The following is a 19,909-nucleotide window of genomic DNA, read 5'->3' as shown; positions in this document are numbered from 1 at the left end:
TGAAAGGGACACGCGGTACAAAATGGATGGAAGATGGGGTGCTGAGTGTACATGAATGAAAAATTAAATTAACTTTTTTTAATTTTAACCAATGGCTGAATTAAAACAGAGTGAAAAAAGTAAAGGGGTCAGAATACTTTCTGTACTCACTGTATTTGGGAGGGATCTAATCTTTTTATGGCTTTTAAGTAGAGGCAACACGGACATAAGCGTGGATCTATGTTAGCAGTATTTTTCAACTCACGTAAACAACTTATGCAAAGTTTGTAACACGTAAGAGCTTCAAATTATGATCCTTCAACAATCGCTATTTCTTTGAATTCAAAATATATATTAATGTATTACATATTGACTATTATTTGTGCACTATTGATTACTGATGCCCCGAAAATTTGGCTTTCGAAAAAAACTGCTCACCGAAACCGGATGTTGTGATGAAGTATTCACTTCCGCTGGCGAGCTGTGTCTTTCACCGTGCTCACGAATGACGTGGCTCGCCCAAAGCTAACAAAGTCATGTACGTGTCGCATTCAGGTCACCTTGCTGTTTAGACTTTAGTCACATTTGAAATGATAAGATTCCAATCAGATTCAGACTACCTGCTGATGTGGTCTGAATCTGATGTGAAAATATCAGATTTGAAGCCCTTTGGAGGATTTAGACTGGCAGAAAAATTTGTTGTTGCAGCGTAAACGGGGTCAAAGTCGACGACTCGACGACAATCAAAGTAGCCGTTTGTTGCAGCCCTAGTTTGCAGTCAGTAACACAGTGTTGTCTGTGCATGAAACATGCATTTTTACTTGGTGTATAGTAAGCTGCACATAAATGCCTAGAAACATTGGCTTCCTACAGTATGTTTTCCTAATACACTGATGTTGCTCTGTAACTAAAAGGTCAACTCATTCTACATTTGTGGTCTAATATCAGTCTCACTTTTAAAAAAAGATCTAATAACGTAGCCAAAGCGGTGTATTAAAACAAGCAGATGAGATGCAAAGCAGTGGAGAAGAGGAAGGAAGGCAGGATGCTGAGGAAGGTGTTGCAAAGAGCTTGCAGGGGAGGCGGGGAGGGACAAGAGGCCAAAAGCAAGGAGGGGGTTTTGCTAATGATTTCACCTCCAGCTGTGGGACTTGCTTAGAGTGAGAGAAGGGAAGGGAGGGGAAGGAAGGGAGGAACAGTGGCAGATGAAACAAAATGAGCTTTGAAATCTTGTTAATGGAAAGAGAATATGTGGGGGAGGGAGAGGTGTTTGTGGAAGCATGCCTGCAAATATTAATGATTCTGTTCAAGCAAATAGCCATATTTGCCTAGCGCGCTACACCCACAATTTGTTTTGACTGACAACCTTGGGCCTGTTTCTATTTTAAAGGTGTGTCTTTGCAATCTTTCTAATTCGGCTCTCAGCATTAACAGCAATGTCTCAACAGCTGCCTGCCAGTTTGTCTATGTTTGCCGGTGTAGACATAGCCAAACAGAACATATTTGGGTGTGTCTGTTCTTGTGCTTCAGGATATCTTCAATGCCTGATGTTTGCCCTCAGCTGACTGCGGACAGAGTTAAAGCAAAAAGGAAGCTTGTGTGTGGTCCTTGTACAGCAGAATGTGCTGTATTATTACCCCCAGTGCAGTTCATACTGTTTCTAAGATGTTCTGTCAGCAGAGCTGTTTTCCCCCCTTCATGTACATACCCTGGCATTTTGGAAACGTGTTTAGACCAGACATTTGGGTGTGTGTGGTGAACAAGAGCATTCTAGTACAAGGTAAGATGGGTTAAGCCATTTTGCTTTAGGACACACACGCACACACACACACAGTCTTTGTCTGACGACACTTGCCTTCCACTAACATTGTTGGACAGGCCCATCAAACTTTCATACTAATGGACAATTGTGTGTGTGTGTGCGCGCACGTTATCTAAAAACATCTTGACTTGTCTTCTCACCATCCCCCCCCCCATTCCAGGCCCGATTACAGGCTGGGGTCTCGGACAGGACAGTTGGATCTAGCAAAAAAGGGGCGGGGGAGGCGGGGAGCAACAATAAGAGGAGTTGAGCTTATCTGGTGTTCTAGCGGTGGTGGAAGAGATGGGGGTCGTTTAGTAGGGTTCAGGAGTGAGTGTGGCAGGGGGAAGGAGGGGAATGTCAGGCTTGGGATAGAAGAGGCTTGCTTGGATATGAAAATGGGCACAGTGGATGTCCCAAGGGTTTTGGGGTTCGGGCAAGCTTGAAATAGGAAGAGAGGGGGTTGTCGGAGGCACATGGAGGTTTGATTGTGGGGGTGGAATGCGGGTGCCCTATGTGCAATGTAAGCCATAGATACATTTTAATAAATACAAAACCAAAATAAAGTAGTCCTGTACACTAAAGGTTTTGTAGTAGTATTGACAACAATTTTATTGGTACTAGGGATGTGCCGATCGATGGACCACTTATCAGTATTGGGAGAGTTTCGTGAAAAATGTGATCGTCTTTGCTGGTTACTGCCTCTTAATGCCTATCTCTGACAAAAATGCCTCTGGCTGACACTGTTTTTATTTGTAATCCCTCAGCTGACAAGCAGCCAGCAGCTAATTATGTGTTTCCATACACCGTGTGGAGCCGCTCTAAGCTAATAAGAATCACCTCAATTACAGCAAATAAACTGCATTACTTAGGCAAAATTCCCCTCTAAGGTACTATCGTTCACAATAATTAATAAGACAAGAACACACGTCTTTTTTTAGGAGCCTAAAGATGATCAATAACGCTTGCAAAATGCGGCTAATTGGAGTCAGTGTTGTAGCCTTTAAAGCCCTCCGTAGCTCGCTTACGACTATTGCCTTAGCATACCATTCCAAGACGATGTCTTACAACGCTAGAAAAAAAGTTCCTCTGTGTTCGTTTTTACAATAACAATGTCGCTACAGCATGATTATTATACAGGTTAAGGAATGTTGATGAAGTATTGTAGGCGGTTTTTGGATGCATTTTTTAAGTGATTAGCTGCGTTGCCAGCCATCAAGAACGAGACAGTTTTTATTACTAATTTAGAATGCGAAAAAACTTGTCTTCTTGTCTCTCATTAAGATTGTGGATGATAGGCAACATTACAAAAAAAAGTGCAGTTCACCTTTACTACAATTATCACTGGAGGACGAGGCTAAACATGTTCAAGCCAGGGGTAGGCCTGCTGATACTAAGCTATCCAATAGACTAGCTTGAAACAACTCCAATAATTAAGTGCTTAGTAAAGTTTAAGAAGTGAAGAAGAAACTGCCTATAAGGAGCTTTTAACAGGAAATTAGAATTAAATTAATAAGAGTATTGAGCAGGGATCTCCTACTCGATTTACCTGCGGACTGCTGGAGTCTCGATGAGACTGGGCTTCTTTTATCCCGCCGTGAACGCATAACTTTGATTTATTTTGTCAGAGAGAGACAAATAGCAGATAATGTCCTGCTTGGCTGGGCAGCAACTTGAAAAAGTTTTTTTTTTTGGAAGTGTTGTGAGTGCGGCACGCTGGGACGAATGTCCGCGTGTGCAAAATAGAAACAAGGCAGCCAGCCAGGCACGGAAGAAAACTCTCCATGGCAACACTGCTGTCACTTCACTCGTTGAGAAATGTTTCTCTGCTTGCATCAAACCTAGTCGATTTCCCGCCCCTGAGAACCACATACCCCACCCTTTCAGCGCCGCACACTTCATATAAAACTCACAGGCCGCACTAACATTAAACTTTCATATTAAGGTGGGGGCCACAATATATCGTCTCGTGGGCTGTGAGTTTGATACTACTGGTCTAGAGAGAGGATAATAAAGCAATGTTCTGGTGTTTGAGTAGCGACCAGGCATGCAGTATGTAAGGGGAGGGTGGCTTGATCCATAAATGGGTGGTGTACGGATACTAAGTGTATAGTATAGATATAGTATAATATAAATATAGTATATGGTCGACACTAGCGTGATTACGTCAAAATGTTTGTCTCAAAATCTTTTTTTTTTTTTTTTTTTAATGTCATCCATCCATTTTTTTTCTGCTTGTCCATTTACTACTGAGTGGTAGTGCCTTAAGTTATTGTGTTCGATTGATGTTGTTTTGCTCAAACAGTTGCATTCAATACAGGAAAAAAGGGACAAGTTTAAATATTGTGTTGATATTGTTAAACTGTCAATAGCCCTCGCCATATATGATAAAATATTTTGCTGTTAATCCATGTGTGTGCAATTGATATCGGACAATCTATCTATCGATCGATCGTATTGGAGTCGGCAGCCTAAATTCCTGATCGTATTATATCTAATTGGAACACATCCATATAATTCCATGCATCCATTTTTTAATTCAGTATATCCTATACAACCACCCCACACCCTAGACTGGGTAATAAAACATGGTGGGGAGGGGGCTCGTTTTGTTAAAATATTATAAACTTATGACATTACTCCTTGTCAGCAAAGATACCTTTTAATTTGACTTATTTAATGGAGTGTAGGAGGTTGTGTTTTTATTTAAAAGCACAGGGCACTGTTATCAATATTCTGCTTTATTGTTTTTCTATTAATTTCCTGAGTGTGCTTATCTGACTTATCATTCCTGGCTGCTACCGAGTTTACTCATTGGGCAATTGGACAGTTAGGATTGAGCGCTGAAATTTCTCTGGCAAAAAGTGACTGCACAAATGTATGACTTGACCAGGAGAAACAATAAAAAAATATATAAGCAAAAAAATAACATTTGTATATATGTGCCCTTTAACTACCTTAAATGTTTTCTAATGAATCATGCGGACTATTTTTTGTTTTGTTTTAAAGGTTCCACAATGCTTTTAGCGAAGAAATTAGAAGGCGGACAGCAAGAGTACTTAAGTTTTCCAACAGTGTGCCTAATAAATGGATAATGCCGACTTTCTGAATATAAAACCGCCACTGAAGAAGAGCATTATACTCTCTAGGAACGGTACCCAGGACATGTAGCTCAAGATACTGTGGCACCTTGTGGGATTATGCTACATATGTTCCACATCTTTACACATGCACAGTACAAGAAGAATAAATAGAAAAAGGGGTGAGTTTTGTTCCTTAAGACTTCCACTCTGTTTCTATTCCCTGGCACTGGAAACTAAGATTATGCAGTATTTTTAAATGAGCAACAAAACCAACACAAACAAAAAGTACCAGTGTCATTTATTTTTTTCTTACGCCATTGGAGATGGCACCCACTACAGAACTACACATCTCCACCTACACCACATATGTCAGAGTCAAGGCCCGCGGGCCATATCCGGCCCGCGAGAAGGTTTTTTACGGCCCTTGGGATGATCTTGATTTATTATTAGAACCGGCCCGCAGACCGCAGATCTTTTTTTTTTTTTTTTTTTTTTTTAGACCGCAGATCTTTTACACGCACCAAGCGGATGCCGGTCCAAGGTTCCGAAAGGGGGCGAGCGGCCCGCCGGGACGCGCCTGCCGGCCGAAGGGCTGCAGCCCGGCCGTCAGTCGCGGAGCCCGCCGTGCCACGCGCGCCAAGGGGGCGGGCCGAAACCCGGCCCCGAGGCCCTGAGACTTCTGCTTTGTTTCCCCAAACCGCGCGTCACCGCCGGGCCCGCACCACCGTCGGGCTGCAGCCCGAGCGTCGGTGGCGGAACCCGTCATGTGCCGCGCGCGCCAAGCGGAGCGGGGGGGTCAAGCGGGCCGAAACCCGCAGGCCACCCCCTCACCACGAGGCCCTGAGACTTCTGCGTTTGACCCCTACGCGCGGCCCGTCGGGACGCGCCCGCCGTCAAGCAACGAGGGCCAGCCGTCGGGTCGCGGAGCCCGCCGTGCCACGCGCGCCAAGGGGCGGGCCGAAACCAGCGGGGGGTTTCGGGCACCCAACTCGCCTCCCTCCCACGGAGGGAGGAGGGGGGTTTAATGTGAACATTACTGTGCAATCACATATTTAGAGTTTTTACTCAATTCAAGTTTAAAAGTTAAAGTTTAATATTTGTTTTCACTGCATGTTACTTCTCCTTAAACAAAGTGTTGTTTTTGATTTATAGATTTTTGCACTTTATTTTATTGTATTTCAATTTAATTATATTTTAAAAATATTTCAGTTGAGTGGATGATAGAAAATTGCTATTATTGTTTTTTTCTTTGAAGTAAATTTAGCCCACTTTTGCTAAAATAGAAAATATAGGCTACTGATGGTGCCTTGAATACCGGTTTCTTTCATTTAATGTTCATGTTATGGGGATTTTTATATAAAGGAAATTTGTCTTTTGTGTCTGTTGAAAATTAAAGATTACTGACAGAGCCATAAGAAAATATTGCTTTATTTATCTGATCATATTGGAATATATTTGTTAGGTTTTCAGTAGGTTCAATTAGGTTCACTAGACTATATGCGTCATTTAAAAATTTTTCAATGAAAATTCGAACAGTCCGGCCCTCGGCTTGTAGCTAAATTTTTTATTTGGCCCTCCGTCCATTTGACTTTGACACCCCTGACCTACACCAAGCAACACCAATGGCAGCCTGGTCCTCTCCCTCATTGCTTCACACTGTATTATATATATATTTTTTATTTTTTCCTCACTGCTGTCACAAAAAAGTGCTGTTTTTTGGGTGCCTGGTGTTATGTTACAAGTATTGAAGAACTTTAAAGAAGGATATTGTAAAGAAGCTATTTTGCCAGAAAATAAATTGATAAGACATGCATTGGGTTTTAATAATGGCTTTGCAAGATAAGGTTAGCCCCACTTATCAAAAAGTCCTATTGTTTCTTGTCTCTCATCAAAGCTGCTTACACTGACGTTTACATTTCACCAAAAAAGTAAAACATTTTTTCCAGTTTTCACGCTACACTGTGAAGTTCCCACTCACATGTCATGTCAAAAACGTGTGTACGAGTGTGTGCGTAAGCGGGTACTGCTTAAGATAACCTGATCAGCCAAACGCTCTGTGCCTCCCATTAGAAATGGGCTGTAATCAATTTATTGCTGATAAACAATATTATTGTCAACATTAATTTGGACCAAATTAAGCACTAATGTAATCAAAATGAATAATGATACAAGTAACACAATAGACTTCAAATTTTTGTTGATATTTTTTACCATTGGGACGGCGTGGCTCAGTTGATAGAGCGGCTGTGCCAGCAACCTGAGGTTTCCTGGTTACATCCCTGGCTTCCACCATCCTAGTCACGTCAGTTGTGTCCTTGAGCAAGACACTTCACCCTTGCTCCTGATGGGTCGTGGTTAGGGCCTTGCATGGCAGCTCGCCATCAGTGTGTGAATGTGTGTGTGTGTGTGTGTGTGTGAATGGGTGAATGTGGAAATAGTGTCTAGGCGCTTTGAGTACCTTAAAGGTAGAAAAGCGCGATACAAATACAACCCATTTACCATAATTAGAAGGTCAATAACTTTTAAATATCCTGAATAAGTAAACAATCTATAAAAAATAAAACGGACTCTCAATCTCTGTTAGCAAAATTTGCACTTCCATAAATATTGAACATCTTGAAGTGCAGTTTTCCCCTCGTTGGAAAAACTGGGTCAAATGAATTGTTTTGTATTTCATTGTTGCCATAATTTTCCGACAAATTTGGCATACTGGCTTGTTGGTCCGTGTTAATGGGCTCATCTTGCTCATTCAGTTTGAAGCTAAAATACTTCCAAAATTCTAATTTGTATTTTCTTTTTAGGCCAGATATAAATTGTTTACAAAAATGTAGCATTGCACATTGCATTCAAATAATCTCCAACATTGAGATCAATAAAGTTCAAACTTCTGGCTTAAATAACATACTTCTGTCAATCAAAATATTGTGTTATACATTGTATCCAAATAAAGTAAAATATAAAAGGACTATAGTTTGTTTCAGTAAGTGGATAAAGTAAACACAGCCTTTTTCATTCACACATCTTGCTGGTGTGCAGAGCAACTGCTTTAGTGATTGCTTTACGCATTGTGCTTCGTTCTCATCATACATACCTTGTGTAAATGATCCCACCATAGTAAGCTGCATTTTTAGCCGGTAGTTTGTCTGTTGTTGTTCGCCTCGTAAAGAGTTGTATCTCCCGCACTTGGCTCGAGGCTTAGGTTTCAGATGCTGGAAGAAGTTTGTTGTGGTGCTGCCTTTTTGAAATAAACTTTGCAGCATGCAGTCATTTGCTCCACGCCTGTTGTCGCAAAACCAAAGTACTGACAACACTTTTCTTTCGAGCGAACGTCATGCTCTCGTGAGCATTAGCATCAGCCATGTTTGCTATGTGTGCCGCTAATGAAGTAAAGGGACAGTACAGCATGTTGTGACCATCGAATCTATATTATATATATATATATTAGGGCTGCAACTAACGATTAATTTGATAATCGATTAATCTGTTGATTATTACTTCGATTAATCGATTAATAATCGGATAAAAGAGACAAACTACATTTCTATCCTTTCCAGTATTTTATTGAAAAAAACAGCATACTGGCACCATGTTGTGGACATTGGGGGTGCAGCATACACCAATAATAACACAGAAATGTAACTCATCAGAACTGAATCAGATATTGTACACGTTTCTGTTGTGAATAATAAAGGATTCATTTTAGGCTGCCTCTGAATAATAGCATGAAATATTCCAGCACCTCCATAACGTTTAGTTATAGTAAAGCGTCACTCAAATCTAAATATATTTATATAGCTTCATCAGCCCGGCTACATTGATCCATTATGAAACCAACCTGAGATATTTCTGTCCGTTACGTTTATTTCGAAATTGGTAACCGTGCGTTTTCTCTCTCAAAACGGAGTCAAATGTGCTGGAGACACATTATCAGCCCCGCGTTGCAACAAAGGCATAACTTTAACGTTACTCACAAAAAAGCTGAACTCATGAATGCTTGTTGCCACTATGGACTTAAAAAGTTACGTACTGTGAGTTCTTCCCTTCATCCATGGCTCCAACATGTTTCTTCTTCAGGTGCTCCTGAAGCAATGTTGTACTTCCGTGTCATTTTGCAGGAAACTGTCTTCTTTGAAGTCTTTAAAGTAAAGTGTTCCCACACTTTTGACGACTTAGGTCGTACACTTTTCTCCATTGAAGCAATAAGCTCAAGATGTTTCTCCGCTAAACTATCGGTAGTGTTTTCCTGCGCCATTTTTCAAAATTTTCCAGCAAAGGAGACGCCGTCGTCACGTGAGCTGCACATGACACATCATTGGCTAGCTTACGCCACCTCATGAGACGTAGCCTAACCGCCGCCCTGGCGCTGTTTTGTACTGTTTTTGTACTTATTTTGATTATTGTTTCTCAGCTGTTTGTAAATATTGCAGTTTATAAATAAAGGTTTATAAAAATAAAAATAAAAAAATAACCAAAAAAAAAAAAGCATCCGCGCATGCGCATAGCATAGTTCCAACGAATCGATGACTAAATTAATCGCCAACTATTTTGGTAATCGATTTTAATCGATTTAATCGATTAGTTGTTGTAGCCCTAATATATATGTATATGTATATTGTTTATGAGGTTTATTTTCGACCATGACTGAGAAAAAATAATGGTGATGTTTGTTTTCAAGACATGTCCAGTAAAGGCCAAAATTTTGGACACACCTTCTCATTCAAGAGGTAGTCACCTGAAATCGTTTTCACTTCACAGGTGTGCTTGAAGCTCATCAAGAGAATGCCAGGAGGGGTGAAAGTACCGGTAGTAATCAGAGCAAAGGGTGGCTATTTTGAAGAAACTAGAATATGAAACATGTTTTCAGTTATTTCACCTTTTCTTGTTAAGTACATAACTCCACATGTTCATAGTTTTGATGCCTTCAGTGACAATCTACAATGTAAATAGTCATGAAAATAAAGACAATGGATTGAATGAGAAGGTGTGTCCAAACTTTTGGCCTGTACTGTATTTAACAGTGTATATTTTCAAAAGATAAATTATGACGTGAGAAGAGTTTCATTTGCAATCTGGGAATGCCTCCACCAACACGGACCGTTTCCAGACAGACTCACAAAAGAGGGTTATAAATATGATTGTAAAGCATAATTTTCGCTAAATTTACACCAAAGTATATCCAATACATATTATCTAGACTGCAAGAAAGGTGGTAAATGTAGATTAGAATCATTACACGTCCCCTTTAATGTTAAAGAGCGGAGCCATGATTCTCCATGGAGCCTAGCGCACGTATAGAAGGCTTTCCTCGAATAATCCATCTGAGACAACTGGTTTCCAGTCACATAATCATGCTTTCTGCATGTTTTGTGCCAGTGTCTTCCAGTCTTTTTGATTCATGACGATTTTTAACTACTATAAATATTTACGATCTACATTGGCTGAAAGCTGATCAAGCTCAGCTATCTTCCAAAACAACTTGTGGCTGAGAGTCACAAAGCTGTGGCATCTTTGACCCTCGAGTGAAAATACGTCCAGTTCAGGCTTGTTCGAACAGCACGGTGGGCCTCCAAGCTGGTTCAGTAGGTATTGTTCTTTATAGGCTGTAGAACACAAAACAGTGGCAGCTGTCCATGTGTGACTGTATGACTGCAGGCGTTTCCATAACCGTGTGTGTGCGTGCGTGTGTTTCTGTTTCTAAAGCCTGTTCTCCAGCTGTTTCCTTTTTGCTATCACACCACTCTCAAGGTTGTAGAGTTTTGTGCATGTGTGTGTTAAAAGTCACAGCCGCTGAGTAATTTTTTTATCACACTTTACCAGCGTGTCTCTCCCATAAGAGGGTAGGTGGAAGCAGGGGTTGGGGAAGTGGTGGTGCAGTGTATATGTCAAAGTTGCCAGCCCACATTTTTCTTGTCGCTTCAGGTGTTAAACTTGTGACACCTGGTGCACTCAAACTACAGTGGAATCTTGAACACAATACTTTGCAGGATGCTGGTTGGTCATTGATTTGTTCAAATTTTGGAAGTGTAAGGGCAATTTTTACATTTACACTTACCAACAGACATAAAATTGGAAAATAAAAACATGCTAACCACTATTAATATTAAAACGTTATAAGAATGAAATAAATAATGGTGTTTTGCAAAGGTGTGTATGTTAAGGTCAAGTAAAACAATCAGATGCTATCTTAAAGAAGTTATATTCTACGTTTGTAACTTTTCAGACTTATGTATATGTTTGTAACGTTGTAGGCCATTCTTGCGGACGCTCTATATCAAGAGATTAACCCACCCTAGACCCTTGACCAGTCACAATAGAGGGAAGAGGCTGTGCAATGCAAGCGTTTGGAAAATAATGCAGATTTACCCTGTACACAGTTTATTAAAAGAAACTTACTACACATTTCAAAAGGCCCTGTAATGATACATTGCTAACAAGCGTGGCTGGAGTATCACTACTTGGAATGCAAGTGCCTTTACATTACCTAACTTCTGGTGTGTACTTCTCTTAACTCTTCATGTTCTTTCGCTAATGTCCATGTTGAGATTGATTCATTTGGTTAAACAACCGCCTCAAAAAGACAAAAAAAAAGCAAAAACACACAGGGTTAAATAATTATTTGATGCTGAACTGAGCTCACAATCTCATGCATGACAAAGTTGACAGTGGTTCAAACTGTTCCATGAGTATTTTCTGGGAATTTGAATTGTGTCTAAAAGTTGGCAGTACTTCACTATTTCTCCTCCATGCTGCCGAGCACATGTACTGGAGGGATGTCTAAGTGCTGACACATGAGCTTGAGTCAGTGTTGCGCCACCAAGTGTGAGAGTCATTGGCCTTATAGTAAGGGACATGAGTCACCGATGACTTGATAGTGCTGACTGAGAATTTGTACTCTTCACCTGGATGACTACGTGCGTGTGTGCGCGTGTGCGTGTGTGCGCGTGTGTGTGTGTATGTATGTGTGTGTGTGTGTGTGTGTGTGTGTGTGTGTGTGAGTGTGTGTGAGAGTGCGCGCGCGCGCGTCACTGTCTTTATCTGCTCTTTGAGAAAGTTGAGACGTCAAGTTGGGCGTGTGTATGAATGACTCCCTTATGGGCCTGTGAGAGACTGTCTTGCCTCTTGCATTTACTCACTGCTAGAGGAAGTGACTCCGAACCCCGAGGGCGTCTGAACACTGGTGGTGTAATGTGCCCACGCACACAAACGCACATACACGCCGATAACAAACCAACATAGAGGTGTGCACATACAGGAAATACCATGAGTCACAAAGATATTTAGTGTCAAGCAGTTGTATGGATTGTTGGCCAGAGGCATAGGAGAGCACAGTGATATTGATTTGATTGGAGCACCATGGTCACTAACAGCACCCTCTTCATCCCCCTTTCTCACTCTCCTCCATTTTCCGCCCCTCCTTACCCAGAGTGAGGAAAGCCCCAGTCCAAAGCGCCAGAGGCTGTCCAGTCAGGCTGTCTTAGAACAGCTAACCTCTTCCACCCCGCCACCATCCACCCCTTCTCCCCCCATCCGCCCCTGGGAGTCAGGACCTCCAAGCAGGAGAGTGTCTCACCCCCACGCACAGTACAACCAAGAGCGATCTCTTACGCCTGCTCGCCACAGGCGCAGGTACCGTTTTACAGACTTCTTCCGTTTATTCATACTGCTAAATGTTGGCATATATGATCCCTAAATATAAAACCTTCATCCCTCTTCAGCCCCCCCGCCAGGCGTCCGCGCGGCCGCATGTCAAGACCTTCTCGCCACTTGCCTCCTCATCAGTCCTCTCCGCAAGGACCCGCACCCCGCCTGTCCCCATCGGTTCTCCAGGACGAAAACTTACACCACAACCCACATCCTTCACTCTACCCCACGCACACTCCCAGCACCTACAGTCAACCCCCCACACCTGGAACTGGTTCAGAGGATCTCCGAGCTTTCCATCCTCCCACCATGTCCCCACGGCTACTGCATCCAGCTGCACATCACCACCATCACCACCCTAGTCATCACCAGCAGCAGCATCACGCAACGTCACAGCAAGAGGCCATGGTCTTAGACTTGCATGAACAGGTATGGTACAACTCTCTGTGCGTGTGCGTGTGTGCATTTGTTAACTGTTACATGGCTTATCTCCAGCTCCAGCAGGGCAATGTACCTGTCTCCTATACTGTGACCCCAGTCGCTCCTCACGGCATTGCAGCACCGCTGTGTAACGGTCACCTTCCCCCCAGCTGCTCTACACAACAACAAGTTCCTGCCTGCAGTGTGGTCTTCAGCACTGGACAGCACTACCACCCGGTGAGAGCACAGTTTGACTGTGGGAGTGTGTGGGCTGTTTCTTTAGGATAAATTAAGTCTGCAATTGTTGGGTTGCACGTGACGCCTCGGAATTGAGCACATGGTGGGCAAATACGCCTAGGCAATAGTCAATTGAAAGCAGAGTGAAAATGCAGCATACATGCACTGTTCTTGCCTGCGGAAATGGTTTCAATAGGGATTTATGTATTTCTGAGTTCCTAAGATAGTCCATCACAAAGGGAAAACATGTGTTAACAAACAAAAACTGCAGATAAATGTTGCTTCTGTGTTAAACCTGTCACTCTTGTCGAGTGGAGCCGAGTCAACAATACGATTGCGTTTGCGGTGACCACTTTGTCAACGTCTGTATGAGCTTAAAATAGGCTGTAGAAGTTTATAATTTAATTGATTGCTTTTTTTCCTATATATTTACATAGGAGCAGTTTCCAGTAGGAAACGTCTGCATTTCACACTGTTATTTTTGTAGCACATATGCATCAAGACAACATCGCCAAATAGTATTAATAAGCTAGTTTAATAAATCCACTCGTGGGCTGCGTATTCCATAGAAACAACATACTGGTACTGTATCTTGATATCGCTGAATATTGTTGGAAACTAAACATTGTTCAGGGAAGTAGCTAAACATTAAGACAAAACATTAACCTCACACCCTTGAAACAACTGAGACACTAAATTACAGAAAACTGCAACATGTGTAATTTGCAACAGGAGATTAACTGCAATAATTAAACTTATACAAGTGAATTACCTGACAACATTGATAATGATCACACAGCAATGGCGGCACTCGTTAACGTCATCAAATATGTTACTTACTGATTGATAAGTCCAGTTTTGTCTTTTATGGCTTATTTGTGGACCCAAAGAAACCTTTGTGCTTGCAGAATTAAGTTTGGTGGTCCAAAAGGTTTGTAAGGTCCTCTTTTGTGATGTTAAATTATTTAATCCTTGAGAAAAGTATTTCTTCCAAGAGTGTATGGATCCACTCCATCACATACAGCTATTTCTTGATATCCGTACAAATAATATATTTTATCTCCACCACTAAACCTTTAAAATATGCCCACATATGCGCTGTTGAAGGTAAATAAACAGTAGCAATGTTGAATGTTTGCCTTTCATCAGAGCACGTGAAGTAAGGGAGAGGTGGCCTCAAGGTCACGTGGTTGCAACTCAGCAATACTGTTGCCAATAACAGAACATGTAATTGCAAGGGTTTTGTTTGATGTTTGTGCCACCTTGTGGCAAAATGTGGTATAGAAGGATCTCCCACTAACACATTTTTTTACTGTTTTATGCCTCCTTGTTCAGATGCTGCAGGCATGTTCAATGCAACATTTGCCAGTCCCCTATGCCTTTCCTTCTTTGCTGTCCAGCGACCCTCAGTTCCTTCTTCCCCCTCCACCTCATCTCTCCCATCACCCGCCACACATTCACACCCATGGCCAGTTCTTGCCTTTCCAGACCCAACAGCCACGATCGGTAATACATTTATCTATTATTTAATGTTGATTTGTGTCTTACCTTGCAAGTATTGATATATATTTTTTGTTCCTAAGCCGTTACAGAGGATTGAAAATGAGGTCGAACTTCTGGGAGAGCAGCTGTCGGTAGGTGGAGGTTTCGGCTACGGCCATCACCACCACCATCATCATCACCACCAGCCTCCCACTGCCCTCCCACCCTCAACACCACTCCACTTTCTTTCACACCATGACCCCCTGTCACAAGAGCTCTTCACAATGGTAAGTACATTAAGTTATTTTATGTTAGCAGTAGGGCTGCAACAACTAATAGATTAAATCGATTAAAATTGATTATAAAAATAGTTGGCGATTAATTTAGTCATCGATTCGTTGGATCCATGCTATGCGCATGCGCAGAGGCAATTTTTTAATATATATATATATATATATATATATATATATTATTTCTTTTTTTGATAAACCTTTGTTATAAACTGCAACATGTACAAACAGCTGAGAAACAATAATCAAAATAAGTATGGTGCCAGTATGCTGGGTTTTTTCCCAATAAAATACTGGAAAGTATAGAAATGTAGTTTGTCTCTTTTATCCGATTGTTAATCGATTAATCAAAGTAATAATCAACAGATTAATCGATTATCAAATTAATCGTTCGTTGGAGCCCTAGTTAGCAGTAACTTGTGTGGTTCAAAATCATGAGGAATCCACTTTCTCTCTCTCTCATCTTTCTCAGCCCTATCCCCACTTCTTGCCTCGACGATTCACCAGCCGGCGCTACCGCTCCCAGCAGACTGTGCCACCTTCAAGCTACCACCCCAGCTTTTTGCCTTACTTCTTGTAAGTAATCTTATTCTGTTGCAACCATTCAGGGGAAGATCTCAAGAAAACAATGACATTATTCCTCTTTTCAACCAGGTCCATGCTCCCTGTCCCGCCAAATGTAGCTCCCACTATCAGTCTTGAGCTGGACGTGGACGATGGAGAGGTGGAGAACTATGAGGTAGCTTGGCAATCACTAAAACTTGTTTTGTAATGACAATTGAATTTAAAATCTACACCAAAAAGCCATGTTTTTGTGGAAAGGGAGTGGTTCATTTATGGATTGTTCAAAACATTGACCCTCTGTATATAAAATTTCCAGGCCTTGCTGAACCTTGCTGAGCGTCTTGGAGAGGCCAAGCCTCGTGGCTTAACTAAGGCAGATATAGAACAGCTGCCATCTTACAGGTTCAACCCCAACAACCATCAGTCTGAGCAAACACTGTGAGTACCTCAAAGTCATGTACTTGTGCTGAAAACCTCTTATTATTGTGTAAAATGGTTCCAACTTTATTTTCCAGGTGTGTGGTTTGTATGTGTGACTTTGAGTCTCGCCAGCTTTTAAGAGTCCTACCCTGTAATCATGAGTTCCATGCCAAATGTGTAGACAAGTGGCTTAAGGTGAGTTGGGATATTTATGCGCTTAAAATATACCAACTTCTTGTTTCCATCCAACACCAGACACTAAGAATGAGATGAGTAATGTACATGCCGTGGTGCAATTGTAAAGGAGCTAACCTTAGTGTATTGTGTTAGTGTAGACCAGTTGGGGTGTCCCGATCCAATATTGTACATCAGTCCAATTAAATAAATAATAAATAAAATATAACAATTCTTATAGGCTTGCTTTTAAAATATTTTATATAAGCAGTCCTGCAGCGTGTTTACTTGTGCAAAGCTAGACAGCCATTTAGCATCTAAATGTCCTGTAATAAGCACACATGGTTGGTCTGTTCTTGTATTTTGTTTTTTATAGTAAAGTCATTTGTAAAAGATAAACATAGTAGGCTATAGGCTACTAGGAGCTAACAGCTACACAACAGCTAAGCACACAATAGCACGCAAGGTAAACAAACATAAGAGTTCTTAAGCAATTTTGCAGTCTAAAACACCACATTTGCATGGAATAATTATAGTTGCTTATTACTTACACATACAAGGCAGAAGCTTATTGGAAAGTATTCAGTAACAAATGTGTCTGCATCATTCAACTTACTGCTTCATTGTCTTAACTTCATGAATTATTGTGACTACTTGTGTCGTCAAAACAAATTATCACTCCACTTTAAATCCATAAATCTGTCATAAAGTTAGTGTTTTTCATACCTTATGAATGAATGAATGAAATGAGTTTATTTCGGTCGTATAATTAACCGTTTTGTGTGATCAATTTAACAGTACAGATTATACATATTTAACAATCATACACATTTACACACAAAAAGAAAAGAAAAGGAATGACCGAAAAGGAATAGGCTGAAGCCAAGGCTTATATTTGCCTATCCTATACATTCACTGAAAATAAGATTAACTGGAACATCAACGTTCAAAAAATCAATAGGATGAAAGTAATTGTTACTATACATTACATTGTTCTCTGAGTAATTTCACTTGATCAAACCTGTTTTAACATTACACACCACACCATAAAGTATGTGCTTTTATGCCATTAGGTTAGTGTTTTTTACCCACCATTATCTGTTTGACTAATTTTACTTGATCAAACCTTTTCCAACAATCCACACTACAAAATAATAAAAGTATGTATTATGATTTCTGCTGATATATTGGATTAATATTGGTATCGGCCGACACTCAAGGCTCTGACTCTGATATGGCTATCGGAAGGGAAAAAGTTGTATCGTAACACCCCTACAGAGCAGAGTAGGTAATAAGGACATATAATATTCTAAAGCAGAATATACTCTTTATTTAGAGCAAGTGCTAGTCAACAACAAGCTTGACACAATTGAATACATATAAGTTCTCAATAGTATTAAAATTGTGACCCATCTGTTTTTTCTGTCTTCGGCCCAGGCTAACCGTACTTGTCCTATTTGTCGAGCTGATGCATCTGAGGTCCAACGGGATTCTGAGTGACCATCCCACCGCCCCACAATCCTTCACTTGTTTTTGGGTGCACTAAACGGACATCGTCAAGGACATACATTGGACCAGTATTCCTTTGTGGCACATCCCAGATGACAATGAACTGTACAACTATATTTTGCCCTCCACTGCGCTCTGCCTTGTGCGTGCACACTTTACAAAAAAATTAAAAATGGCCTTCGAGAACACCGCGTGCACAACAGACTCACAGACGCCGAACAGAAAAGACTTGTTTGAAAGATTTTGTACTGTTTTCGTAACACATTACAGGAGGAATGGCAGTCCAAAGATTTTGTGTGCACCATTCTAGTGAAATGTACTGGAAGTATCTCCACCTCTGACCGCACATTCTGTCCTCCCGACTTATTTCAGTTGACGTACTCTGTTCATTTTTATTTTGGTGTGTGTATTCTGGCATTCCTCCGAATGAGATCAGCTTGTGTGGGGTAACAAAAATATTGTGCACTGTGAGTGAATGCTGGGGAGACCGACTTTGCAACGGCAAATAATATACTTTTTGTGTGCCTGCGTGCTTCTTTCTGTATGTATGGAGTCCCTTCCACAACAGCCCACATGCATATACTATGATCTCTGTAAGGCCATTGCCCCTATGCTATAATGTAACTCCTATTCACCCAGGACAGGATTTGTGATGTAACATATCACTATTAATCACACGTCATTTGTCTCCATATGGCAACCAAACGCAGGCCTTACACAAAAAGTGCATCAGAGTTGATGGAAATTGATTTTTATTTCAGTTGCAGTGCAATGTTACCATACGAGGATGGAGCAAATGTCGTTTTTTGTAGATCAAAAATCATGTTTACTGAAAGTTGTTTTCTTACGTACCAGTCATGTCTATGGAAAATAGTTATTTTGTTTTACCCTGTGTATTTAAAGGTGACTGGATGTATCTTTTGTGTTTTTGAAATGTTTTGTTTAATGTTGCCTGATACACTAGCAATTACCTCAGTCCCACTATTTATGGCTTCCCTAGAAATGTTGTAACAGTTATGATTTATTGCATTTTGCTGACTTTTTTTTTCCTTTCATGCAAATTGCTGGGTTTTTTTTTTACTATGAAATACCGTTAATATGGTGTTATAGTAGTTACATGATGCATTGTATGTGTAACCAAAATCCATTTGAAGGCCTGTTATGATGAAATTTTTAACAAACATTTGTACATTTTGTATGAGAGTTATTAGTACCGGTAATACTTTATCAAGTAGTGCAATGAACTTCTTTAATCCCTTGCCCTGCCTTTTGTAATGCAAACGCTGGTTCAATAATAAATGTATAACATCGTCTTCTAAAATGGAAGCATTTAAGTCCCATCTTAAAACTCATTTGTATACACTAGCCTTTAATATGACCCACCTTTTAGACCAGTTGACCTGCCGTCTCTCTTCTGCTCTGCCCCCCTCTCCTGCGTGGAGAGGTTATTAGGTGACCACAGATGACGCGCTAGCTGTTTAAAGTCAGGACCCGGGGTGGACCACTCATCTGTGCATCAGTTGGGGACATCTCTGCGATGCTGACTTGTCTCCACTCAAGATGATCTCCGGCTGGCCCCACTATGGACTGGACTCTCACACTATTAAATAGATCCACTCGACATCCAGTGCACCGGTTGCCCGGGGGGATCGTCCCCACATCTGCGGTCCCCTCCAAGGTGTCTCATTGTATCCCGTTGGGTTGAGTTTTTCCTTGCCCTCATGTGGGATCTGAGCCGAGGATGTCGTTGTGGCTTGTGCAGCCCTTTGAGACACTCGTGATTTAGGGCTATGTAAATAAACTTTGATTGATTAAAATAGTGTCAATTTCTATGCGTAAGAATTTGCTTTCATGTAGCAAAATAAGTTTTTGTTTAAAAGAATTGATGGCCGCATGCGCAGAATGGCTGTTAGGTGCCACGTGAGCTCTGGAAAATTCTCAACAACCAGCTTCCTGGATGCAGCCATAAACTTAAAACCAGACTCATCAACATCAAGGAGGGGGACTCCTTCATTACAAATAACATGGAGGTAGCAAGCAGACTCAACACCACAACACAACTCTAGTTCACAAGCTGTCCCACCACTCTGGTCGCTTTGGTTTAGAACACATTAAAGCCTTCTACAGAAAGCTAGGAGTAATCAACAACAATTTCAAATTAGAAATGGTCTCAGCTGACGAGGTGCTTAATAAATTGAGCGCGCTCCACCTAAACAAGGCCATCGGCCTTGTCAATATTCCCTCCAGATTCCTCAGGGACTCTGCCACCACCATTGCTCCTATCATCACACACATAATTAACCTCTCAA

General features: G+C 41.2%; 1 protein-coding gene across 1 annotated transcript in view; it reads left to right on the top strand.

The window, feature by feature from the left end:
- The window catches only part of rnf38 (ring finger protein 38), a 47,499-nt gene extending 28,951 nt beyond the window's left edge, over positions 1-18,548 (top strand). Inside the window, exons 4-13 of the mRNA XM_062033476.1 lie at positions 12,287-12,489; positions 12,579-12,933; positions 13,000-13,161; positions 14,497-14,667; positions 14,745-14,930; positions 15,406-15,509; positions 15,588-15,672; positions 15,814-15,935; positions 16,013-16,112; positions 17,529-18,548. Of these exons, the coding sequence (XP_061889460.1) occupies positions 12,287-12,489; positions 12,579-12,933; positions 13,000-13,161; positions 14,497-14,667; positions 14,745-14,930; positions 15,406-15,509; positions 15,588-15,672; positions 15,814-15,935; positions 16,013-16,112; positions 17,529-17,591 (1,551 nt within the window). The 3' untranslated portion in view covers positions 17,592-18,548. The remainder of the gene's footprint in view (positions 1-12,286; positions 12,490-12,578; positions 12,934-12,999; positions 13,162-14,496; positions 14,668-14,744; positions 14,931-15,405; positions 15,510-15,587; positions 15,673-15,813; positions 15,936-16,012; positions 16,113-17,528) is intronic.
- The last annotated feature ends 1,361 nt before the right edge of the window (positions 18,549-19,909 follow it).

The sequence above is a fragment of the Entelurus aequoreus genome, linkage group LG22 (assembly GCF_033978785.1).
Source record: "Entelurus aequoreus isolate RoL-2023_Sb linkage group LG22, RoL_Eaeq_v1.1, whole genome shotgun sequence".
Taxonomy (NCBI): domain Eukaryota; kingdom Metazoa; phylum Chordata; class Actinopteri; order Syngnathiformes; family Syngnathidae; genus Entelurus; species Entelurus aequoreus.
This window is presented reverse-complemented; position numbering and strand designations above follow the sequence as displayed.